General features: G+C 44.2%; 1 protein-coding gene across 5 annotated transcripts; it reads left to right on the top strand.

Moving 5' to 3' along the window:
• Nucleotides 1-62: 62 nt before the first annotated feature.
• On the top strand, nucleotides 63-20,366 carry ktn1 (kinectin 1). Of its 5 annotated transcripts, none has more exons than XM_034222101.1 (36): nucleotides 63-313; nucleotides 4,626-5,305; nucleotides 5,471-5,629; nucleotides 5,716-5,832; nucleotides 5,924-6,054; nucleotides 6,197-6,301; nucleotides 6,438-6,578; nucleotides 6,757-6,863; nucleotides 7,554-7,698; nucleotides 8,356-8,452; nucleotides 8,602-8,786; nucleotides 8,914-9,003; nucleotides 9,104-9,141; nucleotides 9,229-9,319; nucleotides 9,475-9,543; nucleotides 9,647-9,684; nucleotides 9,804-9,894; nucleotides 10,045-10,113; nucleotides 10,205-10,242; nucleotides 12,837-12,927; nucleotides 13,048-13,157; nucleotides 13,253-13,349; nucleotides 13,543-13,580; nucleotides 13,700-13,790; nucleotides 14,567-14,653; nucleotides 16,366-16,455; nucleotides 16,573-16,659; nucleotides 16,736-16,816; nucleotides 16,897-16,989; nucleotides 17,094-17,162; nucleotides 17,279-17,362; nucleotides 17,782-17,865; nucleotides 18,774-18,857; nucleotides 18,953-19,048; nucleotides 19,158-19,268; nucleotides 19,370-20,366. In XM_034222101.1, exons 2-36 carry the CDS (start codon nucleotides 4,627-4,629, stop codon nucleotides 19,397-19,399), a joined length of 3,813 nt encoding a protein of 1,270 aa, XP_034077992.1. In that variant the 5' UTR covers nucleotides 63-313; nucleotide 4,626; the 3' UTR covers nucleotides 19,400-20,366. The 5 variants fall into 5 exon arrangements, with proteins under 5 accessions (XP_034077992.1, XP_034077991.1, XP_034077995.1 ...); XM_034222100.1 differs by having other exon boundaries at nucleotides 64-313; nucleotides 13,540-13,580; XM_034222104.1 differs by lacking the exon at nucleotides 14,567-14,653 and having other exon boundaries at nucleotides 64-313.
• The last annotated feature ends 383 nt before the right edge of the window (nucleotides 20,367-20,749 follow it).

Below are 20,749 nucleotides of genomic sequence, written 5' to 3'. Positions count from 1 at the left end.
TGACCACTCCCCTCTTTGCTTTTGTCGAAAGTAAGATTCAAGAGCAAAGGCTGTCTTGGAAAGGCGGGCATATCTCTTTAATTAGCCTTGCTTACTAGCCGCCCCGAACGGTGTGCCCGGAATCTCAAAACAAGCGCACCAAAGCATCCTAAGTATGACCCGCCCCCGCGAACCAGAAACGGCAGATAGTGTGACGGATAGCGCAGAAGAAAGCCAGGCTGGAGCTGCCCTGGGAAGTCAGGAGTCTGCCGGAGTCAACGCGGAACAACGTCATTTAACCACCAGCCACGGGAACAGCAAACTAAAGCTACAGGTACGCCTCAATTAGCTGTTCTCGTTGGTATTATGTGTATTCCGTCAACAGGCCGCTCATTCCGGTCTCACCGCGGCTAAGCTCTCACCCAGGCCTGGGAACGGCCCTCAGGACTTGAGCGGAAGAAAGAAGCAGCAAACCGGGTTACAGATTTCAGGAGAGAGGGAGGTTGGGTCACCAGCGAGGCCCGTGAGGCAGAGGTCCACGCCTCCACACGGACTGAGTGTGTGGGAAGGAAATACAATTGTTCCTGCTAATATGATAGCTTAATCAGTCTATCTGTGGAGTCGTCCTCTACCAATAATTGGATTGGTCGGCTAACCTGCCTCACGTTAGTTGGTTAGCTAATGTTAGCTAGCCCATTCATCATGCTGAGCTGTAGCCACTCTGAGACGAACTTGAGAGGCAAGCCTTTTCCCGTGTGGATAATACAACTACTACTACTTGTAGTCGTATCCGGACCACTATTTAGCCCCCACTTTTGTGCTAATAATGTCGGTAAAGTGTGCTTTTCGTCGACATGTGTATATTCTTATGCTCTTATGGTTTATTCCATTATAACGTGTGATTTATAAGCTAATCTGGGCTAGCACGGAAGATAACCGCTGGATCAGTTCTGCTATTTCTGTGATTGCAGGCTATGTATCCACAAGTACTCTATTTCTTACTGTACGAACAGCTGCCATTACATATCTTGGTTCAGTAGTGAGCACAAGGCCGGCCCCGTCGATTAGACATGACGAAGCATGCTGGGACATTTGGTACTCAACTACACTGAACAGCTCTTGTTGAATTGTGAGGAGGCTCAATGGACATCTAAGACCAGTTGTGGTGTTGTTATTACTTTTGGTATGTAAATGAACAATACTTATGTTGGTAGCTTTACTACACCTTGAATAAAGAAACGAACAAATACGTGAATATAAATGTCACACTGTGTCCTAATACATGTATAGTTTGTTGATCTAACTTTGATGCTGAATGAAAGTATTTTCTGGAGAATATTTGAAATCCTTCAAGCACCCCAATTGCCCCACTTTGAGAAATGATGAGTCTTTTCAATGTATGCCTGAGCTTGACACATGGTATCAGTTTTATCTTGTTAGCATCATTGTTAATTTCCTTAAGCTATAGCTTCAGATAAGCCCGTATCTAGGGTGTCTTAGTTGTACTTGATTCAACATGTTTTACACTCAAGAAGAGCAGATGTGTTAATGTTTTCCTACTATGATGCCATACTGTCTGTGGACTTTGCTACTTGTTTATAGTTTATTACAGGAATTATGATTGTACATTATCATTTGTCAGGCTTAACTATTCAAGGAACCACCTCCCAATTTCCATACCTATCACTTGTAAATACATTAGTTTGTTATGGCATGCAGCCATTTAAACTTGACTGATAAAGGGTAACACTATCGGATAGTTTCATAGTCTTCTTTTGTTGTGGAATCATGCCTTTTTAAAATATTTGCGACATGGCTTATTATTTATATAAAATGTTGTAATACTTAACCTTTTCTGCCAGTTGCCTAGCACCAGCACACCATCTTTGTCTTATTTGGATTTTGTAGTCCAATTCTAAATCTAACTTGTTATCTTTATGTTTATATATCCGGAAAAATAGCTTTCTGTGCTTTCCTGGACCCTTGATTTGCTTTTTAAGTGAATTCTTGCCATCTTAAAGTTATAAATTGCTGCCTGTCCTGGTTTTCAAGTACTGTCAGCACAGCTTTTTAGACTCGATAGTTATCAGGGCTTCCCTCTCTGTCCACGCCTGCCAAATCAGGAGGCCTGGCCAGCTAAGTGGCTAGATTCCGAGGAGCCAACAGCCCGAGAGAGCTTTGTCCCCCGGGCTCATTCTGATGCTGGGACAAGGCTCGGGCTGCACAAGGAAACTCATGCCCCTTCCTCTCTGAGGCAGGGACTAAAGGGAAGCAAGCAGGCTTCAAACTTTTATGCCACTTACTCCACCCTTGATTATTACGCCCAGAAGCAATGTTGCTTTATTAAGAGTAATTTCTTGTCTTCATTTGGTCGAACATGGAAGTTTCCTGGATCACACAATGAATGAATGTAACATAACAAAGAATGTCCTCATTCAGGAGCCAGTGAATGTTAGCAGTTGTTACACAATTCACCCAGGGTGTGTGTGGTATGTAGTACATGATGTACTATGGCTTCTTTATGTCTAATGACTTATTTAAAAAAACTTTGGCCTGGTTGGTTTATGTCCAGTTTTAATATGGGTACAATCTGAAGTCAACTGAAAGCCTTTTTTAGTCTTATTCTGCTGTTTATTACACTTGGTTTGGGATTTCTGTAGTGTCATTTTAGTACGAGGCATCTTCCAATGAGGTAGCGAGTAAAACATCATATTAATACTATACATTAGACGGTAACAGTTTTAAACTTTTCGTTTCTATAATGGCATGGGTTATGACTCAGTGCTGAGTTTCCATAGCGCTCTCTTAACCAACAGCTATTTCTCTGCTCACTGTTCACACATATTTTCTATCGGTTTTTCCTTCGCTGCAGCCTATCGAGTGTGTAGGAATGCATGCTCTTTGACACAGTTACCATACAAACATCTCTAGAGAAATGTACAGGCATAAAGCAAACATTCCTAATAACCTAGTAAGCCTATCCGATGTATTTGCCAGATTCAAAGCTTATATAATAATGTTTTGGTCTATGCTTAAAGGGAGGTGCTTTAAAGTCCAAAACCAGTTTCCAAAAAAGAGATCTAAAACTTATTAGATATTGTAACAGACCTGGTAAATCTGTGTGTGCTGTGGAAGAGGTTTTTGAGGTGGGACTGAAACGGGGTCATCATTTAACTATAAGGCTAAGCTTGTCAGTTCGCAGGAAGCCCTGCAGTGGAAAGTTATTCTTAAATGTATTATCATGGGTAATCTGCTTAATCCAAATGACTAAAGAGGTCTGCTTTAAGACACGGACTCCCAAACTAATTACTGCTACAGATCCTTGGTATAGAATGGGATTGGTCACCACTTCATGACACTCACTGTCGCTGCCACCCTGCAGTGTTGACAAAACAATGATGCTACCGTCACCCAGGTTTTCACAGAAGTGATGATTTCTTATGTAGTCAAAGTTTGCACAAGGCATTGCTGCTGTGTGTTGCAAAACGTATTCTCCAGATGCAATAATGTTTAAAAACGAGTTCTACTCTGCCACATACGACATTGCAGCACCACCTCAGCTATTTTAACATCAAACATGCCACCTGGGGTCTGATCAGTTTGAGCTAATAGAATAATATGTGCTGCAAGAAAAAAATAATATAAGTATATAAGAGGATAATCAAGAAAATATGTAAGCTCATTCATTATTCATATACAGTCTACGTCATCTAAACAGCCCTTTCCTCAGTGTCATTTTTGCCAAGTAGGTGTAATTATTTACATTTGGTTTATAGGGGGTTCTAGTTAGCAATACGGTGTCTCAAATGATTACTGCTTTCTCTGCATTGATTCCACCCCAATTAATCTGTACCGTGTAGCCTTGAGCAGACAACACATAGTTCCTAAGAATGTCTTTGACTGAGCCTAATGGATGTTGTCTCTACAGGACCTCTCAACTCTGTTAACTTTGCCTTTGATAGAAGAAGAACCTCCTCTCCGTTGGCTTAAAGCAGGCAGGGGTCAAACTGCAGCTGCAGCAGACCTCAGTGTGTGACACATGCATGTGTGGGGGTATTTTTGCCTCTTGCAAATCCATGCTGATATGAGTTTCGAATACCACCGTGTCGTCTTTGTGGGGGTTGAAGGAGGGGAAGTGACTAAATAAGATAGTGACCCATCTTCTTTTAAGCCTAGTTGTCACTCGGATGTTCTTGACCTATTTTGTCCCCTTTGTGAGCTGTATGAAGCCATGTTAAAAAAATGTGTCCAGATGGAGAAGATATGTAGCTGTGTTGGTGTTATCTCATTTAATCATATCACTTAAAGGATAGGCTGTCACACCTCCACCTACCACATCTCATATCTGCACCAGTTCACACTTGCAAAAGTAAGAATAATTGACCAGCAGGACTGGTATAGGATGGATAGGAGCAGCAAGCTGAAATCTCAGATTCAATTTAATAAAATATGTGTGCTTGTCTGTTCTTTTGCTCTCTCGGTTTGTAGCAGAATTTGCCAGTTGCCTTCTGTTGGTGGAAAGCTATCACCACAATGTCACACATTCAGTATGTGGGAAATACACATGCAATTTGGTTGGTGGTTACTTTGAATGATGAGGCCAAAATAAAATATCGATCCCTTGTTTCTTTTCTAAACCCTTTCAGAATGGCGCTGGATATCTACGACTCTCAGTACCTGCTCATCCTGGCCCCCACCCTGGTCATCGCCCTGATGTTCCTCTTCTTCTGGCTCTTCATGAAGGAGACCTCCTACGATGAGGTGCTGGCCCGGCAGAAACGAGACCTCAAGCTACCACCATCCAAGCCAGACACGCGTAAGAAGAATGACAAGAAGAAGAGCAAGAAGAAGGAGAGTGCTAGTGGAGGAGGAGGAGGCGGCGGCAGAGGTGGAGGAGAGTCTGAAGAGGATCTGCAGGACTTTGATTTGGCTGATGGTACCAACGATATGGAGGTAGAAGAGGAACCTACACCAGTGGCTACACCAGATCCAGCTCCAGAGACGCCTACTCCTTACGTGCCGGTCTCTGTGTCACCTGAGGCTCCTGTTGGTCTGAGGGAGAGGAAGAAGAAGGACAAGAAGGCCGCCAAGGCTGCTGCGGCTGCTGCTGCTGCAGCTTCCTCTGAGGAGCCAGAGATGAACGGATCCAAGCCGGTGAGCCGCAAGTCAGAGCAAACTCTGTCTGCGGGCAAACAGTCCAGCCCCCCCTCTCCCCTGCTTGAGGTTGAGGTCCAGGTCCAATCTGTCCAGGCTCCTGTTCAGGCTCAGACACCTCCCCAAACCTCTGGGAAGAAGAAGGACAAGAAGAAACAAAAAGCAGAGCCTGGTGAGTAGCCTAGGGCAGTGGTTCCCAAACTTGTTGTGCCCAAGGCACACCAAAGGACAAGTAAAAAGCCGTTTGGGAACCACTGGCCTAGGGCACTGTTGAATGTGGGTGTGCATCTCGTAGACAGAAATAGCTAACTCTTAGATTCAATAAATGATTCCTTAGTTGCAGTGGATGACCAGCAGCCTGAGGCTAAGTCCGAGCCGGCCCCAGTGAAGAAGGAAGCTCCTATTGTGGCGGAAACCAAAGTTCTGGACGGTGCAACCCCTGTTGCTACGAGTGGCAAGAAGAAGAACTCCTCCAAGAAGCAGAAGACCGAGCATGGTAAGGCTGATACACAAGCAAAGTCATATCTACATTTCTTAAACCAAATCCTAGTATTCTAATCAACCACTTTTCCTTCAATCCAGTTGACGAAGCCCATGTTCTGGCAGATTTGGCGGCTTCTGCCAACCACCAGGCAGGTCATAACAACGATGCACCAGCTAAAGGGAGTGGCAAGAAACAGAAGAATGAAACTGACAAAGGTGAGAGGGAAAACAAGTCTGATCCCTCATTTGGTTCCGTTTGTTGTGATAACATGCTAAATGGTGTTCCCTATCGTATGTGTTTAAACAGAGAACACCGGGGTGAAGCTGAAGGAGTTGCTGTCTGGTCTGTCCAGCCTCGCTCTGTCAGAGGCCGAGGCCGTCAGTGTGATGACTCTTCTCCGGGAAAAGAGCCCTAATGCTTTGGATGCCTGCTTCAAAGTGAGACATTAATAAGTGATACATAGAGAAGAAAAAGTGTGGGGACGAGAAACGTTTTATTTTTATTTCGCAGGAGACATGGTGCTTATAGTTGAACCAGCTATGACCACTTTTATTTTAACTTTATGTGTCTCACCACCAGTCTGCAGCCAGGCCTGACCCAGCTCTACAGGAGCGAGAGAGACTTCTTACAACTGTACAAGAGGAGGCGTCCATTGCCAAGGACAAAGTGAAGCAGCTTAGCCAGGTCAGGATTCTCATGTTCTACCTCCTGAATCACATGATGTCATGACACCATTTTATTCTCAACTTATTCTCCAAATCGAGTAGTACTTTCAGTCTCAGTGTAGAGCTTAATATTTAGTTGTTCTACTGTGCTGTAGGAGCTTCATGTTGAGAAGCAGAAGACATCCCGAGTGGAGGCCGTGATGAGGGACCAACGTGCAGCCGTGGAGAAAGAACTGGGGAGCATGCAGGGCAAAGCACAGGGCAGCTACCAGGAGCTCCAGTCCATGCAGATCAAGGTGAGCAGATTTCTTACATAAGCATCAACACTTTCCCATGTTGTTGTTTTATTATAAGCACAGTTTCACATTAGACAACATTACATAGAACTAATACAATTGGGGAAATCCTGTCATTTGAATAATTTGAACAAATCAAAAAAAATGGTATTGATACTGAATCCTCTTGTATATGTAGTTCCAGCAGGTGAGGGAGCAGCTGGAAAGCCAGATCACTCGACTGCAGCAGGAGAACGGCATCCTGAGGGACGCAGTCAGCTCTGCCACCAACCAGATGGAGAGCAAGTGAGTGTTGCACTGCAATATCTGCGACTGGTCATGCTTCCTACATGTCTTATCTGCTCCTCTTAGTAAAACAATATTAGAATTTCAGCATTGTGTTTTTAATTTTAGCTCGTTTCGGATTTACATTTTCCCTTCCTTTCTCCTGCATGTGTTGCTCACGTTAAAGGTGGGGTAGGTAAGTTTGAGAAACCGGCTCGAGATACACTTTTTGTTATATTCCATGGAATGCTCTCAACATCCCGATAGCAATGAATATCTGAAGTGCTTTGACAAAAAATCCATAAAAACATGCATCTGTGGAAGCCGTGGCGCTGTAAAAAGCACGACCAATCATTTTAGCCGGCCCGGCTAAAGTAACTGGATGGCCTACCTGCCTGTCAGCCTTACATCTGTGCACAAACTTACCTCGTGCCCTCATTGGTCATGTGCGCGTTCGTGTGTGTTGGAGGAGGGGCTCTGTAAGGAAGTGGCAGATTTTTTCCAGCTGTGTATTTTCAAATTCTACCGCACTCGAGCTGGTTTCTCCAAAATTACCCACCCCACCTTTAAGAGACCCATCTACTATGCACAGTTACATAATGTGAAATGCCACATACATGCTATTTGTGGTGTGTTTCATCAATGCATCCAACAATGATGCCCCCTCATCTATTTCCACATCTATCATTTATGATGCTTTTTTCTCCATAGGAATTCAGCAGAGCTGAACAATCTGCGTTCTGAGTACACCGGTCTGATGAAAGAGCTGGCAGACAACAACAGCAAGCTGCAGCAGGAGGAGCACCAGAGGAAGTCACTGGAGGCCAACTACAAGCAGAACGTGTCCCAGCTGGAGGTACGCTAATCCAGATGCACAATGTGTTTATTTAGCTTCAGTTTCCCCAGCCGAGACAAAAATGAACAGAGCTGTTTAAAGCTCTGGGCCATTCCGCACAGCTTCAAATCTGGTTGGTGGGTGTGGAAGCATTGCCGAGGAAATGGGAGGAGGTTATAGTGGAAGTCCTGGGGAGGGGGTGTGGGAAATATAACCTGGGTTGGAAGGGTTGTGTTGGCTTGGGAAGCAGGAATGTTAGAAGCTTTGTGCTGTGTATGAACAACGCTTTCCTGTGAGACACCCAGATCAGCCTTTCCTGTCTTTTCATTGAATTGACCACGATCAAAGATGGAAAATATTGTCGCTGGCTCTATACACAAGAGTCTCAGCAAATAACTGTAGAGTTGAGATGTTCTTTATTGCGCCGACTTAATACAAATCAATTAAAATGCTTATGATACACTACACAGTTTGCAACATCCCGAGTTGTGTTTGAATTCTTGAGTCAACAAAAGGCTTGTTGACGGTAGTAGGAAGCCATAGACTCAGTAAAGATATTAACACTGAAATAAAAGGATGTTATTTGTTAGTTTACCTTTAGTGTGGCAGTACTAGACTTGTTTTCTATTCAGATGTTTGGTACAATTCAGTAAAGTAGATGTATCTCTCCATCTCCAGGCCCAACTGCAGGATGCGAAGAGAAGCTGGGAAGAACTGCAGAAATTCCTCCACAATGTCAACACTGAGAGGGAGAAGCTCCAGGCCTCAAACCAAGGTGATACATCCTGTTGCATTTGAGATGAAATCCTTTGTAGCTTTCTGAATCCATTAAAGAGAAATCATTAGGTTACATTCAGCAACTGATGGTCGGTCGGTGTGTGTGTGTGTGTGTGTGTGTGTGTGTGTGTGTGTGTGTGGGCGCAGATCTGCACAGCCAGCTGGTTGCAGTGGAGACGGAGATGAACAACAAGAACAAGGAGATCCAGACCATACACAGCAGCCTGACTGAAGCCATGGTGTCCAAGGAGCGGCTGGAGCAGAGAGTGATGGAGCTGATGGAGATGTCCCAGCACAGCATGCCTGATGAAGTGCTGCAAGGCCGGGTTCAGGTGAGCCTCCACAACATCCAACACAACATCTAAGAGGCACTTTAGTACTCTGAAGTGTTGATTCTATATTTAGGTGAAGCAGAGCAACCCACACTTCTTGTCAACTAATACAGACTGTGTTTAACAGGACCTTATTAATGAAAACCAAGGTCTTCAGGTCCAGAGCGAGACCCTGCAAGTCCAGAATGAGGCCCTGCAGGCCCAGATGTCTACACAGGTAAACGGGTCAACCTCATTCAGTTTTTAAGTCAGAAAAAGAGATGCCGCCTGCGCTACAGTATGAATTTAGGCTAATGTGTCATTTCTTTCTCATGTAGGTCAGCCATGTCTCTCACTTTGACGAGCTACAGAAGCTGTAAGAAACACTTGACCTTTTCAAACATATAGAAAAGTTATTCCTTTGAAGCTGTTTCTCATGCACTCTTCCTACTGTTCCCCTCAGGTTGGCTGAGAAGGAGTTGCAGAGAAAGAGTCTGGAGGATTCTCTAAATGCCGAGAGGAGCGGTGGGGCCACTAGAGAAACGAGTATGCAGGTAAAGCCACTTTATCTACAGCTTCCTATACTAACAGATATCATTTACAGATATAATTTACTCCACAGTTTTATAACCCTTTGACAGAGTAATGATTATGTCTGTCAGATCCTGTCATGTCTCAGTGAAATACGTTTTGTTGTTTTCCTCTGCAGGCCTTGCACAATGATAACATGTCCATGAAGGCAGAGGTTCAGAATCTGCAGAATCTGATTTCTGATCAGGTTAGCCATGTACCTTGACTGTTTTTCCAATAATTAAAAGGCCCCAATGTGTTTGTGTTCTTCTCTTTAACACACCCTCTTTTATCTGTCTCTCCCCATGTAGACTGCCTCCCAAATAGCCTTGGACCAGTTCCAGATGAGGTGTGTGTGAAACATATTTTGAACAAGTCAGCTGGTTAAACGTGTTGGGCTAGACGTGTCGCTTTTATAAGTTCTAAAGAATAACCTGATGACCTTGTCAAACATTGCTTCCCACCCAGTGTTCGGGAAAAGGAAGACAACATGAAAACTGTGGAGGACCTGCTGGAGAAGGGGCTGATCGAGGTGGCCAACAAGGAGGAGGAGCTCAAGGTGTTTGTTTTTCTCTTTTGCTGCCTCACACACTCTCTTACTGACATCAGCAGGCTTTCAATGACTCTGCATTTCCCTGCTTGCTTTGTAATCACAATCCCTAATGGGGGGAAAAGGAAAATCTTTAAGTCATTTCTCTCCCTGATGCAGGCTGTAAGAGAGGAAAACAAGGGACTAAAACAGGAAATGGAGGCCTTAAAGACAATGACAGCGGAACAGGTGAGATCTCTAAAATCTTTACGTAAAGAAGTTGCTGTGTTTTTCACACCTCATTCTGTCTTTTTTTAATTGTATTTTTCTCTCATCACAGGCACCATCAGAGTCAATGATAGAAGATCTCCAGAGCATGTAAGATCACTCAAGTTGACTTTGGTGTTTTGTGGTCACCCAACCCTTTCCGCTACACACTAATGGCGCATTTCCACTACAGCGCGGTTTAAGCGTGCCGTGCCAAACCCGGCCTGTTTTTGGTTGCGTTTCCACTAGGGGTAGTACCGGCTAACGGGTACTGTTTTTCTGGCTCTCCAAAATCCAGGTTCTTTCCAGACCAACAACCGGGCTGAATATGCTAAACTAGACAGAGAATCGCTGGCAAGGGGGCTACAACTACAACAAAATGAACATATTTTTACATTACATTACATTGCATTTAGCTGACGCTTTTATCCAAAGCGACTTACAATAAGTACATTCGACCAGGAAGACACAACCTTGAAGAAAACAGAATCATATAAGTACATCAGGTTTCATAGAGCCAAACATTTCAAGTGCTACTCAACTGGCTTTAGGTAAGCCAGCCCTTTATTAGTATAAAAGTGCTTCGTTAATAGTTCTAACGCTCGAAGTGGAGTCGAAAGAGATGAGTTTTCAGTTTGCGCCGGAAGATGTGCAAGCTATCTGCCGTCCTGATGTCAATGGGGAGCTCATTCCACCATCTTGGAGCCAGGACAGCAAACCCACGTGTTTTCGCCGATGGGAACTTGGGTCCCCCTCGCAGCGAGGGCGCAACGAGTCGTTTGGCTGATGCAGAGCGTAGTGCACGCGCTGGGGTGTACGGTTTAACCATGTCCTGGATATAGGAAGGGCCAGATCCATTCGCAGCATGGTAAGCAAGTACCAGTGTCTTGAAGTGGATTCTAGCAGTTACCGGAAGCCAGTGAAGGGAGCGGAGGAGCGGAGTGGTGTGGGAGAATGTAGGAAGGTTGAAGACCAGACGAGCCGCTGTATTCTGGATGAGCTGCAGAGGTCGGATGGCACATGCAGGTAGACCAGCCAGGAGGGAGTTGCAGTAGTCTAGGCGTGAGATGACGAGAGCCTGGACCAGAACCTGAGTCGCTTTCTGAGTCAGCTGGGGACGTATCTTCCTGATGTTGTAAAGCGTGTATCTGCAGCAACGGGTTGTAGCAGCGATGTTTGCAGTGAAGGACAGGTTGTTATCTAGGGTCACACCCAGATTCCTTGCAGTCTGAGTCGGGGAAACAACTGAGGTGCCGATGTTGATTGTCAGGTCAAGAGTTGGACAATCTTTTCCCGGGAGGAAGAGCAGCTCAGTCTTGTCAAGGTTGAGCTTGAGGTGGTGAGCAGACATCCACTGAGAGATGTCAGCTAGACAAGCAGAGATGCGTGCGATGACTTGGGTCTCTGAGCGGGGAAAGGACAGAATTAATTGGGTGTCGTCAGCGTAGCAGTGGTAAGAAAAACCATGCGGGCTAATGACTGATCCGAGCGAGTTTGTGTACAGGGAGAAGAGGAGGGGACCAAGAACAGAGCCCTGAGGGACCCCCGTAGTTAATTGACAAGGGTCGGACTCAGACCCTCTCCAAGTCACCCTGTAGGTACGGTCTTTCAGGTATGAGGTGAGGAGGGAAAGAGCAGAGCCTGAAACTCCAAGTTTTTGGAGCGTGCGAAGGAGGATCTGATGATTCACCGTGTCGAATGCAGCAGACAGTTCCAACAGGATGATGACAGAGGAGAAGGATGCAGTTTTGGCAGTGTGCAGTTCCTCCGTGACAGCAATGAGAGCAGTTTCTGTGGAGTGACCTGCCTTGAAACCAGACTGGTGCGGATCCAGAAGGTTGTTCTGATTGAGATAACAGGAGAGTTGTTTAAAGATATAAATGAATAAAAAATATAAATAAAAAATATTTGACCGTGATTTAATTGTAATGCACGTTTCAAAATGATGCCGAAGTAACAACATACTGATACCGGTTAGTAAAAACGATGAATTAATGCTTTGACAAGTCTGCAGGCGAAAAACCTTTTAAAATGCGTGTTTTCTGAATAGAGATCCGCTAAGCTAACGCAGTATATGCTCTGGTCGTCTACACACGCGCAACAACGGCCTACAGATATAAATAAAGCAGCGACTGTATTCACCATGACACAGACAGTCTGTGGTTTGTACTTGTTTAACTGTTGTCTAGTTTCTGAACAGATATGAGGAGCTGTGAGCTTGAGTGCTAACAGCTAATGGCTGATGTTGGTTTTCTGTGGTTCGCATTGAAGATGACGTCACGGTTCCGCCTACACTGCGTTACTATAGTTACTGCCCCAGCTACTAAACTGTAATGGAAACGCAGCATAAAATGAGCCTGGCCTAACTATACCGTACTAAGCCGTGCGAGGCCCTGCAGTGGAAATGCGCCATAATACACACTGACCAACATTGACTTTAGTGTCCTTAACACCAGACAATAGATGAAGAACAGCTGGTGTAGGTCATAATTTCATGTTATTTGCCCAAGGATACTACTTGTTCTACTGTAGGCAGATCAAACTCATTCCCCCTGGCCACTCCCTTGACACACCCCTGATTGTAATTATCCACTGTCAGGAGAGGCTGTGTATTCTTTAATGTCCTTTCATCCCAGATACCTTCTCTCTGTGTGACGTCAAACTGTTTTAGTGTGACAAACCTTTGGCTCAATATGCTTTTATAGGATCCAGGAGAAGGATGTGAAGCTAAAGTCAGTGGAGGAGAGTCTACAGACGGCACAGGAGAGCAGCTCTACCAGAGAGAAGGCGGTAGAGGTGTGGGCTTTTCTTTTCTAATGATATACTAGATTTGCACATTTCACTTAGTCTTCATGATATTGTTAATGTTGTCCAGTCCTACTTTGAGCTCTTATCTAAATACATGTTGTCTCTCAGGCTCTGGAGCAGCAGTTGGCTGCCCTGCAGACAGAGATGGAGCAGCTGAGACAGAAGGAGACAACACAAGTGTCCAGTTCTGATGCCGAGCTCCAAAAACTCCAAGCTCAGTAGGTTAACCCCCCCCCCCCCACACACCTTAACATGAAGTTGTTCAGCGCTTCCTTCACAAATGAGTCTAACGAGCAGCACATCTGACCCACAGACTGGCAGCAAAGGACCAAGAGATCCAGATGCTGCAGGCTGAGATGGAGGCGAGGACAAAGGCAGTGAGTGAGCAGGTGGAGCAGATGCAGCAACAGGTGAGGAAACACCGCAAAGGAATTCTGTGCAAGTGTGACATGTGTTTTGGATTAAATCAGCAAGATTCCTCTAGCTAGACAATACGAATTGGACAACAAATTCATTTGGATGAAAGAGCTCTTCTGACTTTGCTTCATGTTTGAATTTGTCTTAAATGTTCTTCTTTTTTCTTTTCCTCTCCTCAAATAGCAGTCCCAGGCAGCAGTGCCAAGCACAGAGCTTCTATCAGCGTAAGTCATGTTGCATTCCATATGATGTATCATTACACATACCTTTTCCACATGTTTTCATTTCAAAGTCCCCTACTATATAATGATTCACAATAAGTTGTTATGTTGTTGTCTGTCAGGTTGACAGAGAAGGACAAGCAGGTCTCAGATCTGCAGGCTGAGCTGGCCGAGCTGAGAGACTCCGTGGAGCTTCACAGGAAGAAGAACAACGTAGGTTTCCCACAGCGATTACCTGAACTGTATTACACCAGTATCTGGTCCAGCCCTATGAGACATCATCCCCCTCCCCTTGTGTGGCACCCTAAACACTCCCCTCACACTGGAGTCACATACTGCCCTGCATACATCCATACTTCCTGTTGTCCACCGCCATTTAGTCTCGCTTGTTTTGCTTCTTCTTTTTTAAACCAAATGCAAACACCACCTTCAGCTGAGGTTGTGTTCTAAACATGCACATCAGCACAGATGTCTATCTTGATTCGGATAGCTAAAGCTCAGTGTTGCATAACAGGGCTCCCAGCCTACTCCTGATATGCTGCCATTGGCCTTCACTATTCCGGCAAAGCTTGTCTGTGCTTGTGGGTGATTCAGACTCTTAGACTCGCCTACCTTTTTATTCTTTAAAGTTGAATTTAATTGAAAATCAGGACTTTTTTTCCCCCTCATTTTTGTATCTACTATATATATATATATTATTTCCTCCGTTTGAATATAAATGACTCACAGAATATTGTTACAATGCACATCTTGCACACTATGCATGTTGCTGTGACCCACACGAGGTGTGAGACTGGGATTCTCGAGGCTAGTTGTTCATACTTATTTTTAGCTGTTGGAGCATGGGTGATAAGCAGAGTGTAGGAATGTAAAAATGAGAAATGCGTTCGGTTTGTTGTATCACTCTACCAGTCTTCATGTTCGGGTCACTGAATGCATTTCCTGGGGCTGAACTGAAAGTAGTATTTCTCTGGAACTGACCAAAACAGGAGCTTCGGGAGAAAAACTGGAGTGCTATGGAAGCTCTGTCAGCCACCGAATCCATACTTCAAGGGAAACTCAGCAAAGCTGTCAAGGTTCGACACCCCCCTCCCCCCCTCAGTCTGCTTCACTCTAGTTCCAATCTGATGCATCCCCCCCTAAAAATGCTGTTTTTTTGCCATAATTGACCCAGTGAGATTTCTTTTTTCGCCCATCCATTACAAAGCTGCATACTCATTTACCTACCTCTTGCCCCTCGCCTCTTTTGTTTGGCCTCAATTGGCTCAATGCTGAACTCTGCTACTCCCCAGGAGAATCTCTGACTTAATTAACTTAACAAATATTTTTGCTTGAAGATCTGAAATATAAATAATAAATAATTTTCCTGGCTGATGCTTGGAAATGAGTGTGCAGTGACCTAGACATTATTTCATTAGATTGATTTCATTGTAATCATTTCGGCCGCTTCCTGTCTTTCTGTCATGTCACTCATTTCTAGCATGTTTTCCGTTTTGTGACATCCGTGCTGTCAATACCACCAGTTAATCAGTCAATGGAAATCTGTTTAATTCACTACGATTTAAATGCCAAAGGGATCATTCGAAACGTTTGATGAATATGCAACCGTGGCCTTGAAAGACTTGTGTAACTAAATCCACCATCATGTATCTGGAGATCCCTCAGTGAAGACATAGAGTGGGTTACCAGATAGCCTGTCTATTAACAGTGAACGTATATATCTGTGCCCTCCTTGTCGCCTACATTAAGAAAGCGTAAAAGCTGAACCGTCAGCACGCAGCTGCTCTTCTGCCATCAGAGTATAGTAGAAAGCACCTCCTCAGAGTCGGGCCAGGGAGTTCCTTGGCAGCTGTTGTGTACTATCATAAAACACTGTTTGTATTAAACTCGTCTCAGAGCTGCCCTGTGACGCAGTGTGGTAATGTGAGAGGTTGTGAGAGTGCCAGCCTCAGGGTGACAGTGCAGGAGGCCAGATTATTGTTGATGGACTGCATTTTCTTTTACGTATTTAAGAGTTTCAAGATACACGAAAGAAGGTTGATTTGTTGGTGCTTGCAGGAGGTGTGAAGCATGTGATCTGCTCTGAATGGGAGGTTGCTGACACTTGGTGTAGCATGGGCCTTTTGAAAGATGCTGATGTTTTCTCTCAGGGTAATTGGAAGTAGGAGTGAGACAGCGTTTATCCTAATGCTTTAAAATTACAGTTTAAGATTATGTTAAGTGAGTCATTCCTGTGACATTGATTGGAGCGCCATGATGGATGGCTTTTCAAATTAAATAATCATTTAATCAGGCAGTCGACTTGAGACCAAGATTTACACTATAGGTGTATAGTAACTGAAACCACTTATTCCCACATTTGTGTGTACAGGGATATCAGAGGTGAAACAGTAACTACATTGTACCCTGTAGTTACTTGATTTATGAAAGAAGTAGTTGGAAGTAGGTTGGCAGCTTTAATATATTTGTATACATAAAAAAAGGCTGGTTGGTATATTGTTCTTGAGTGTAAGGAGGTTCCTGAAACCATGATGAGTATGAAATGTGTCATTTATGAAATGGCATAATGCACTATGATAAACAAGGTTTATCAGCAGAAGCGTTGATTATGAGGGGTTTAAAGAAAAATCATGGTGTGAATGAAAAAGCAGAAGGGTGGTGGTCATCTGCCCTGAGGACGCCTGGACTTTGTCTTCGAATCGACTGAACTAATTGAACTTTGGGTGCTCAATCTCCTCTCCTCTGTTTTTATTCTTTTTCCTCTTTGCCCCCTCCCATCGCCTTTTAGGAGAACCAGACAGCACTGGAAATGTGTCAGGCCGAGTGTCGAGATGTTCTGCAGAGACTTCTGCCCCATGTGCCTCTGCCCAGTGAGCAGGTAAGGGTAACGGGATATTTATCACCATGGAAATTGTATTCGATTACCCGTCTTACACTGTTGTACTTCTGCTGTGTATAGATGTCCCTTGTTTATCTTTCTCTTCCTTTCTTCTAGAACCACCAAGAGTGGCTTCACAGATTTGAGGGGGCAGTAGCTGAAAGCTCAGCTGCACTATCCACCCCTGCATCAGGGGACTCTGAGGTAAATAAAGTGGAAGTGTAAAGGTTAATGTCTTTCCTCAAACTGAAGATATCTTAAGCAACTTCCCTCTCAACAGAGAGCGGCTGAGAAGCTGGAGGAAGCACAAAAGATCCTACAGAAAGACTGCGAGACGTACAAGAAGGTGTTGGCAGAGACGGTAAGATGAGGTTTTAAAATGTGTGCTTTTATGGTGGCCTATCGTTCCAAACTGAGCTGTCATTCCTGCTGCGTCCACAGGAGGGCATCCTGCAGCGCCTGCAGAACAGCGTGGAGCAGGAGGAGTCCCGCTGGAAGGTGAAGCTGGAGGCATCTCAGGGAGAGCTCAAAGAGGTGTGTGTTCAAGTAACCACTCCCAGATAGCACAACAGATCACTGAGCAGATATAGTACTGCGTGCCTGTTTCATTGTATAACTCTTCCGTGTCTTTTTTATAGATGAACCAGAAAGTCACACTTATGGATCAGGAGATTGAGAGACTAACTGAAGGGGCCGAGTTGGAAAATGTAAGTCTTCCTAAAAACGCTCATTTCAAACTTACACTGTTGTTCAGATCACCGGCCATGTTACATTCTGGTTTGTTTGTGTCCTCACTATCTTTGAACCTCTCTTTCCCCTGCAGCTTAGAAGAGAAAAGCAGCACTTGGAGTCTGAGCTGGAGAGGGCAGAGCAGGAGAGTGCCACCTATGTAACAGAGGTCAGAGAGGTAAGCACATACCTCTCTGTTTGGATCCCTAAATCATGTCGTAGCAGCATCATCCTCCTGTGACAAAAACACGAGTTGTTGTTGTTTGTTCATTTCCTGTTTTGGATGTTTGTTATTTTCTGTTTATTGGAGGCAAATGCACACAACACAGACACTGAAAGCACACATGCTCCACACTGTTAGCAATCTAGCAATTAGTCTACCAAAGCCTTATTTACACCACCTACCAGACTAACCTAATAGACTGCTTTGGGTAAATTACAGTCATGCACACCACGATCCTGTGCTTCATTCATCCCTACATGGCTCTGTTAAATAGCGTTCCCTTTCTGTTCTCATGGCCTGATTAGCTCACTGAGTAGATTGTGCTGGTAGTGCTGTCCTGGACCGACTCCCATTAAACGTCATCTTAATTTCAGCTCAAAGATCTGTTGACTGAATTGCAGACCAGACTTGATGGCTCATATACAGAGGCGTTCAGACAGAATGAGGAGCTGAACTTGGTAAGCGGTGTTCACCCTCTAGCTAGCGCTCCTTTTAAAGCCTTTCCCTTATTTCACTCGGCAGTGGCTCTGCACTGCTACAGGACGGGATCTCTCTATTCTGCTACTGGGGGTCATCCTCTGTAACCTCAAACCTTACATTCAAAAACATTTCTGTGTTTTTGAGATTGAGGGTGATGACTCTCCTTCACACTTTGAGAGACTAACCCTCCCTTCTTTACACTGGCACCTTATCTCATGCCTGTTCAGGCTACTAACTGCAGCTTGCCTTCCTTCTGCAGAGTCTCCAAAAAACTATTCATTTTGTGCATCTTCAGCTTAAATCTTAACATGTTACACTCTTCGGCCTTCTCACAAACCTTGTCTGTCTGATTGTCTGTCTATTAGCCTTTGTCGTGCCATAGTGTCACTAAACGTATGTCTGTGATCTCCATTCCTGTGTTAACAGTTATTAGATTTTTGACAGTGCATTTGCATGTCAAAAATGAGACTTGAGCATTTACACTGAGAACTTCAACACAAAAACAACAAGCATTTAAGTTTTGCTACAATACATCTCTATATGTTCCGGCAACAATGCATTTAACCTTTGGCTTTGCAAAGTGCAAATGCTTGGTTATAATTGTTATGTAAATATAATTCTAATAAGGTTTAAGTTATGTATTACTCATTTATAGCATATACAGTTATTCAATTGAATAATCATTAGATTACCCTAAATAACTGTTAGTTGTAGAACCACTGTGCAAATGTTGAGCACCGTAATGAACGCATTTTATGTTAGCAGGAGGCTCTGAAATAATGCCTTTTCTGTAAGTCCAATGCTAGATTTAAATGGGATTCCCAGGTGATAACGGAAAGCTATAATGTGCTTTAAAACATGTGCTGAGTGTCTGTTTTTATTCCAGCTGAAAACCCAGCTCACTGAGACTCTGTCTAAGCTGGAGACAGAAGAGAGCGAGAGGCAAAAAGTGGCAGGTGACCTGTACACGGTAAGAATACTCGTCATTATTTGACTACCCTGCTGCAAGGAGTCCAACTCCAGGCCGCATTGTTAACAAGTGTAACTTCCTGGTCCCTAATGTAGGCCCAGCAGTCTCTTGATCTGATCCAGGGGGAGCTCTCCAAGGTGACGGAAAACGCTGATGGCCTGATAGAGAATAGCAGTCTCTCGTCACAAACCGTAAGAGCCTGGGGCAGTTTGGGTGTTTAAACAGATTCTGGTGTAAGTGTATTTATGTATGGTGACTAAGTGGATACGTTGAGCTTAAACCAGTCATTTTGTCTGATAGGAAGAGATTGACAGAAAGGAGAAAATGACTGCAGGACTAAACCAAACAGTTCAAGAGCTGCAGCAGCTGCTACAAGGCGTCAGCAGGAAACTCACCAAGAGAGAGGAAGAGGTAAGGACTGCTGCTCTGCTCATTTTAGTATCATTCTTTCTAATCGCAACGGTGTGTTTGAATGTGGAGACTGAGCATTCTGCATTTGTGTTTCCCTTCAGGAGGCTGACAAAGGTCTGCCCAAGGTATAGTGAGAGGACGACAGACCCCCCCGCAGCCACCCTGACTGCACTACAAAGATCACCTTTGCCCTTCGGTCTTATCACTTACACCGTCACACCATACTGTAACACCCAGCCACCCCCCTTTCACCCAACCTCCGTCACCCCACCTGTACTGTAGACGAGCCTCCATCTGACTCTGGCAGAGGCGCTGGCAAACCCCCCCCCCCCCCCCCAGTCTCACTGCGGGGGGGCAGGCAGAGCTTGCTTTACTCCAAACACTCCAGACACTGTACCAAAACAAACTACTCCACTCCCACCACATTCCTGTTTTGCAGCAGCATCGCCAATTTGTATTCTAAACTTTAAGATGACACCCAGCCTAATTTAAACTGCGTGGCAACCATTCCTCTGTTTGAAACGCCTGTATTTTTCAATGAAATCCCTTTTTGAATACTGCAGTAGTTTTTGTTGTTATTTGTCAAGGGGTGGCAGTGATACAAATGTCCAGCTTGACGGAACAAACTTTGGGTTTTCAGTACTTTTTTTCTTAACTTAAAAGATATGTATTGTTTAAATGTTCAAGTTAGGACCTGCTGAAATACATGTTTGCCTCCTGACCAGAAAACTATCAAACTGCATAATCGTGCGTTCATGAATTCATAGCTCCATGCATACCATGGCTTACTATTGGGTGGGAGAAGGGAGATCATAAGGGGTCTGAGCATATCAGAAGGGTCACTACGTGATTTTTAACTAAGGAGATGCATGGACATATTAAATTGAGTCTGTACTGCAGCTCCAGAGAAGGCTGTGGAAAGAGAAGGCCAGGTCAACAGTGTAGAGGTTTTTAATCCTTCTCCAACTACTTTAGGAATAAGCGTCTCATATCATCTGTAATCAACACTCGCTATATTGTTGCTAAGTTCATTAACACTGAAGATTTTGTTCTTTTTGTAACAGGCGATGATAATAAAAGGGATGCTTGATAAATCTGTCCAGCGTACATCTTTTTCTTTCCAGCGCATTTCTTTCTCCCCACCACTGTGGGGCAGCATGCTACCTTAGTTAATATTTCAAACTGTGATGACTTGAAGAAACGGAATGTGGCAAGGCAAGTTTATTTATATAGCACCTTTCAACACAAGGCAATTCAAGGTGCTTTACAAAAATGAAAGACATTCAGACAAAGGCATTTAAAAACAGTAAAAGATAATAAAAGAAACATTAAAAGATAAAATACATGAGTAAAAAGTTACAGTGCAGTTTAAGATATAAATAGTTCACACAGAAGTTCCACTTTACTGATGAACACAAGGGCTCAGTTTCAATTAAAAGCAGCGGCAAAAAGAAAAGTCTTCAGTCTGGATTTAAAAGTAG

The sequence above is a fragment of the Gymnodraco acuticeps genome, unplaced genomic scaffold, assembly GCF_902827175.1.
Source record: "Gymnodraco acuticeps unplaced genomic scaffold, fGymAcu1.1, whole genome shotgun sequence".
NCBI lineage: Eukaryota > Metazoa > Chordata > Actinopteri > Perciformes > Bathydraconidae > Gymnodraco > Gymnodraco acuticeps.
The sequence above is the reverse complement of the archived record's forward strand: the minus strand, read 5'-3'. Positions and strand labels throughout refer to the sequence as shown.

Bases quoted from the DNA above. Each gene is read 5' to 3' on its own strand.
- ktn1 (XM_034222100.1), top strand. From the start codon at position 4,627: ATGGCGCTGGATATCTACGACTCTCAGTACCTGCTCATCCTGGCCCCC. The intron at 6,055-6,196 runs GTGAGACATTAA...TCTCACCACCAG, and splicing joins CTTTGGATGCCTGCTTCAAA to TCTGCAGCCAGGCCTGACCC. The intron at 13,350-13,539 runs GTGAGGAAACAC...CTCCTCAAATAG, and splicing joins TGGAGCAGATGCAGCAACAG to CAGTCCCAGGCAGCAGTGCC.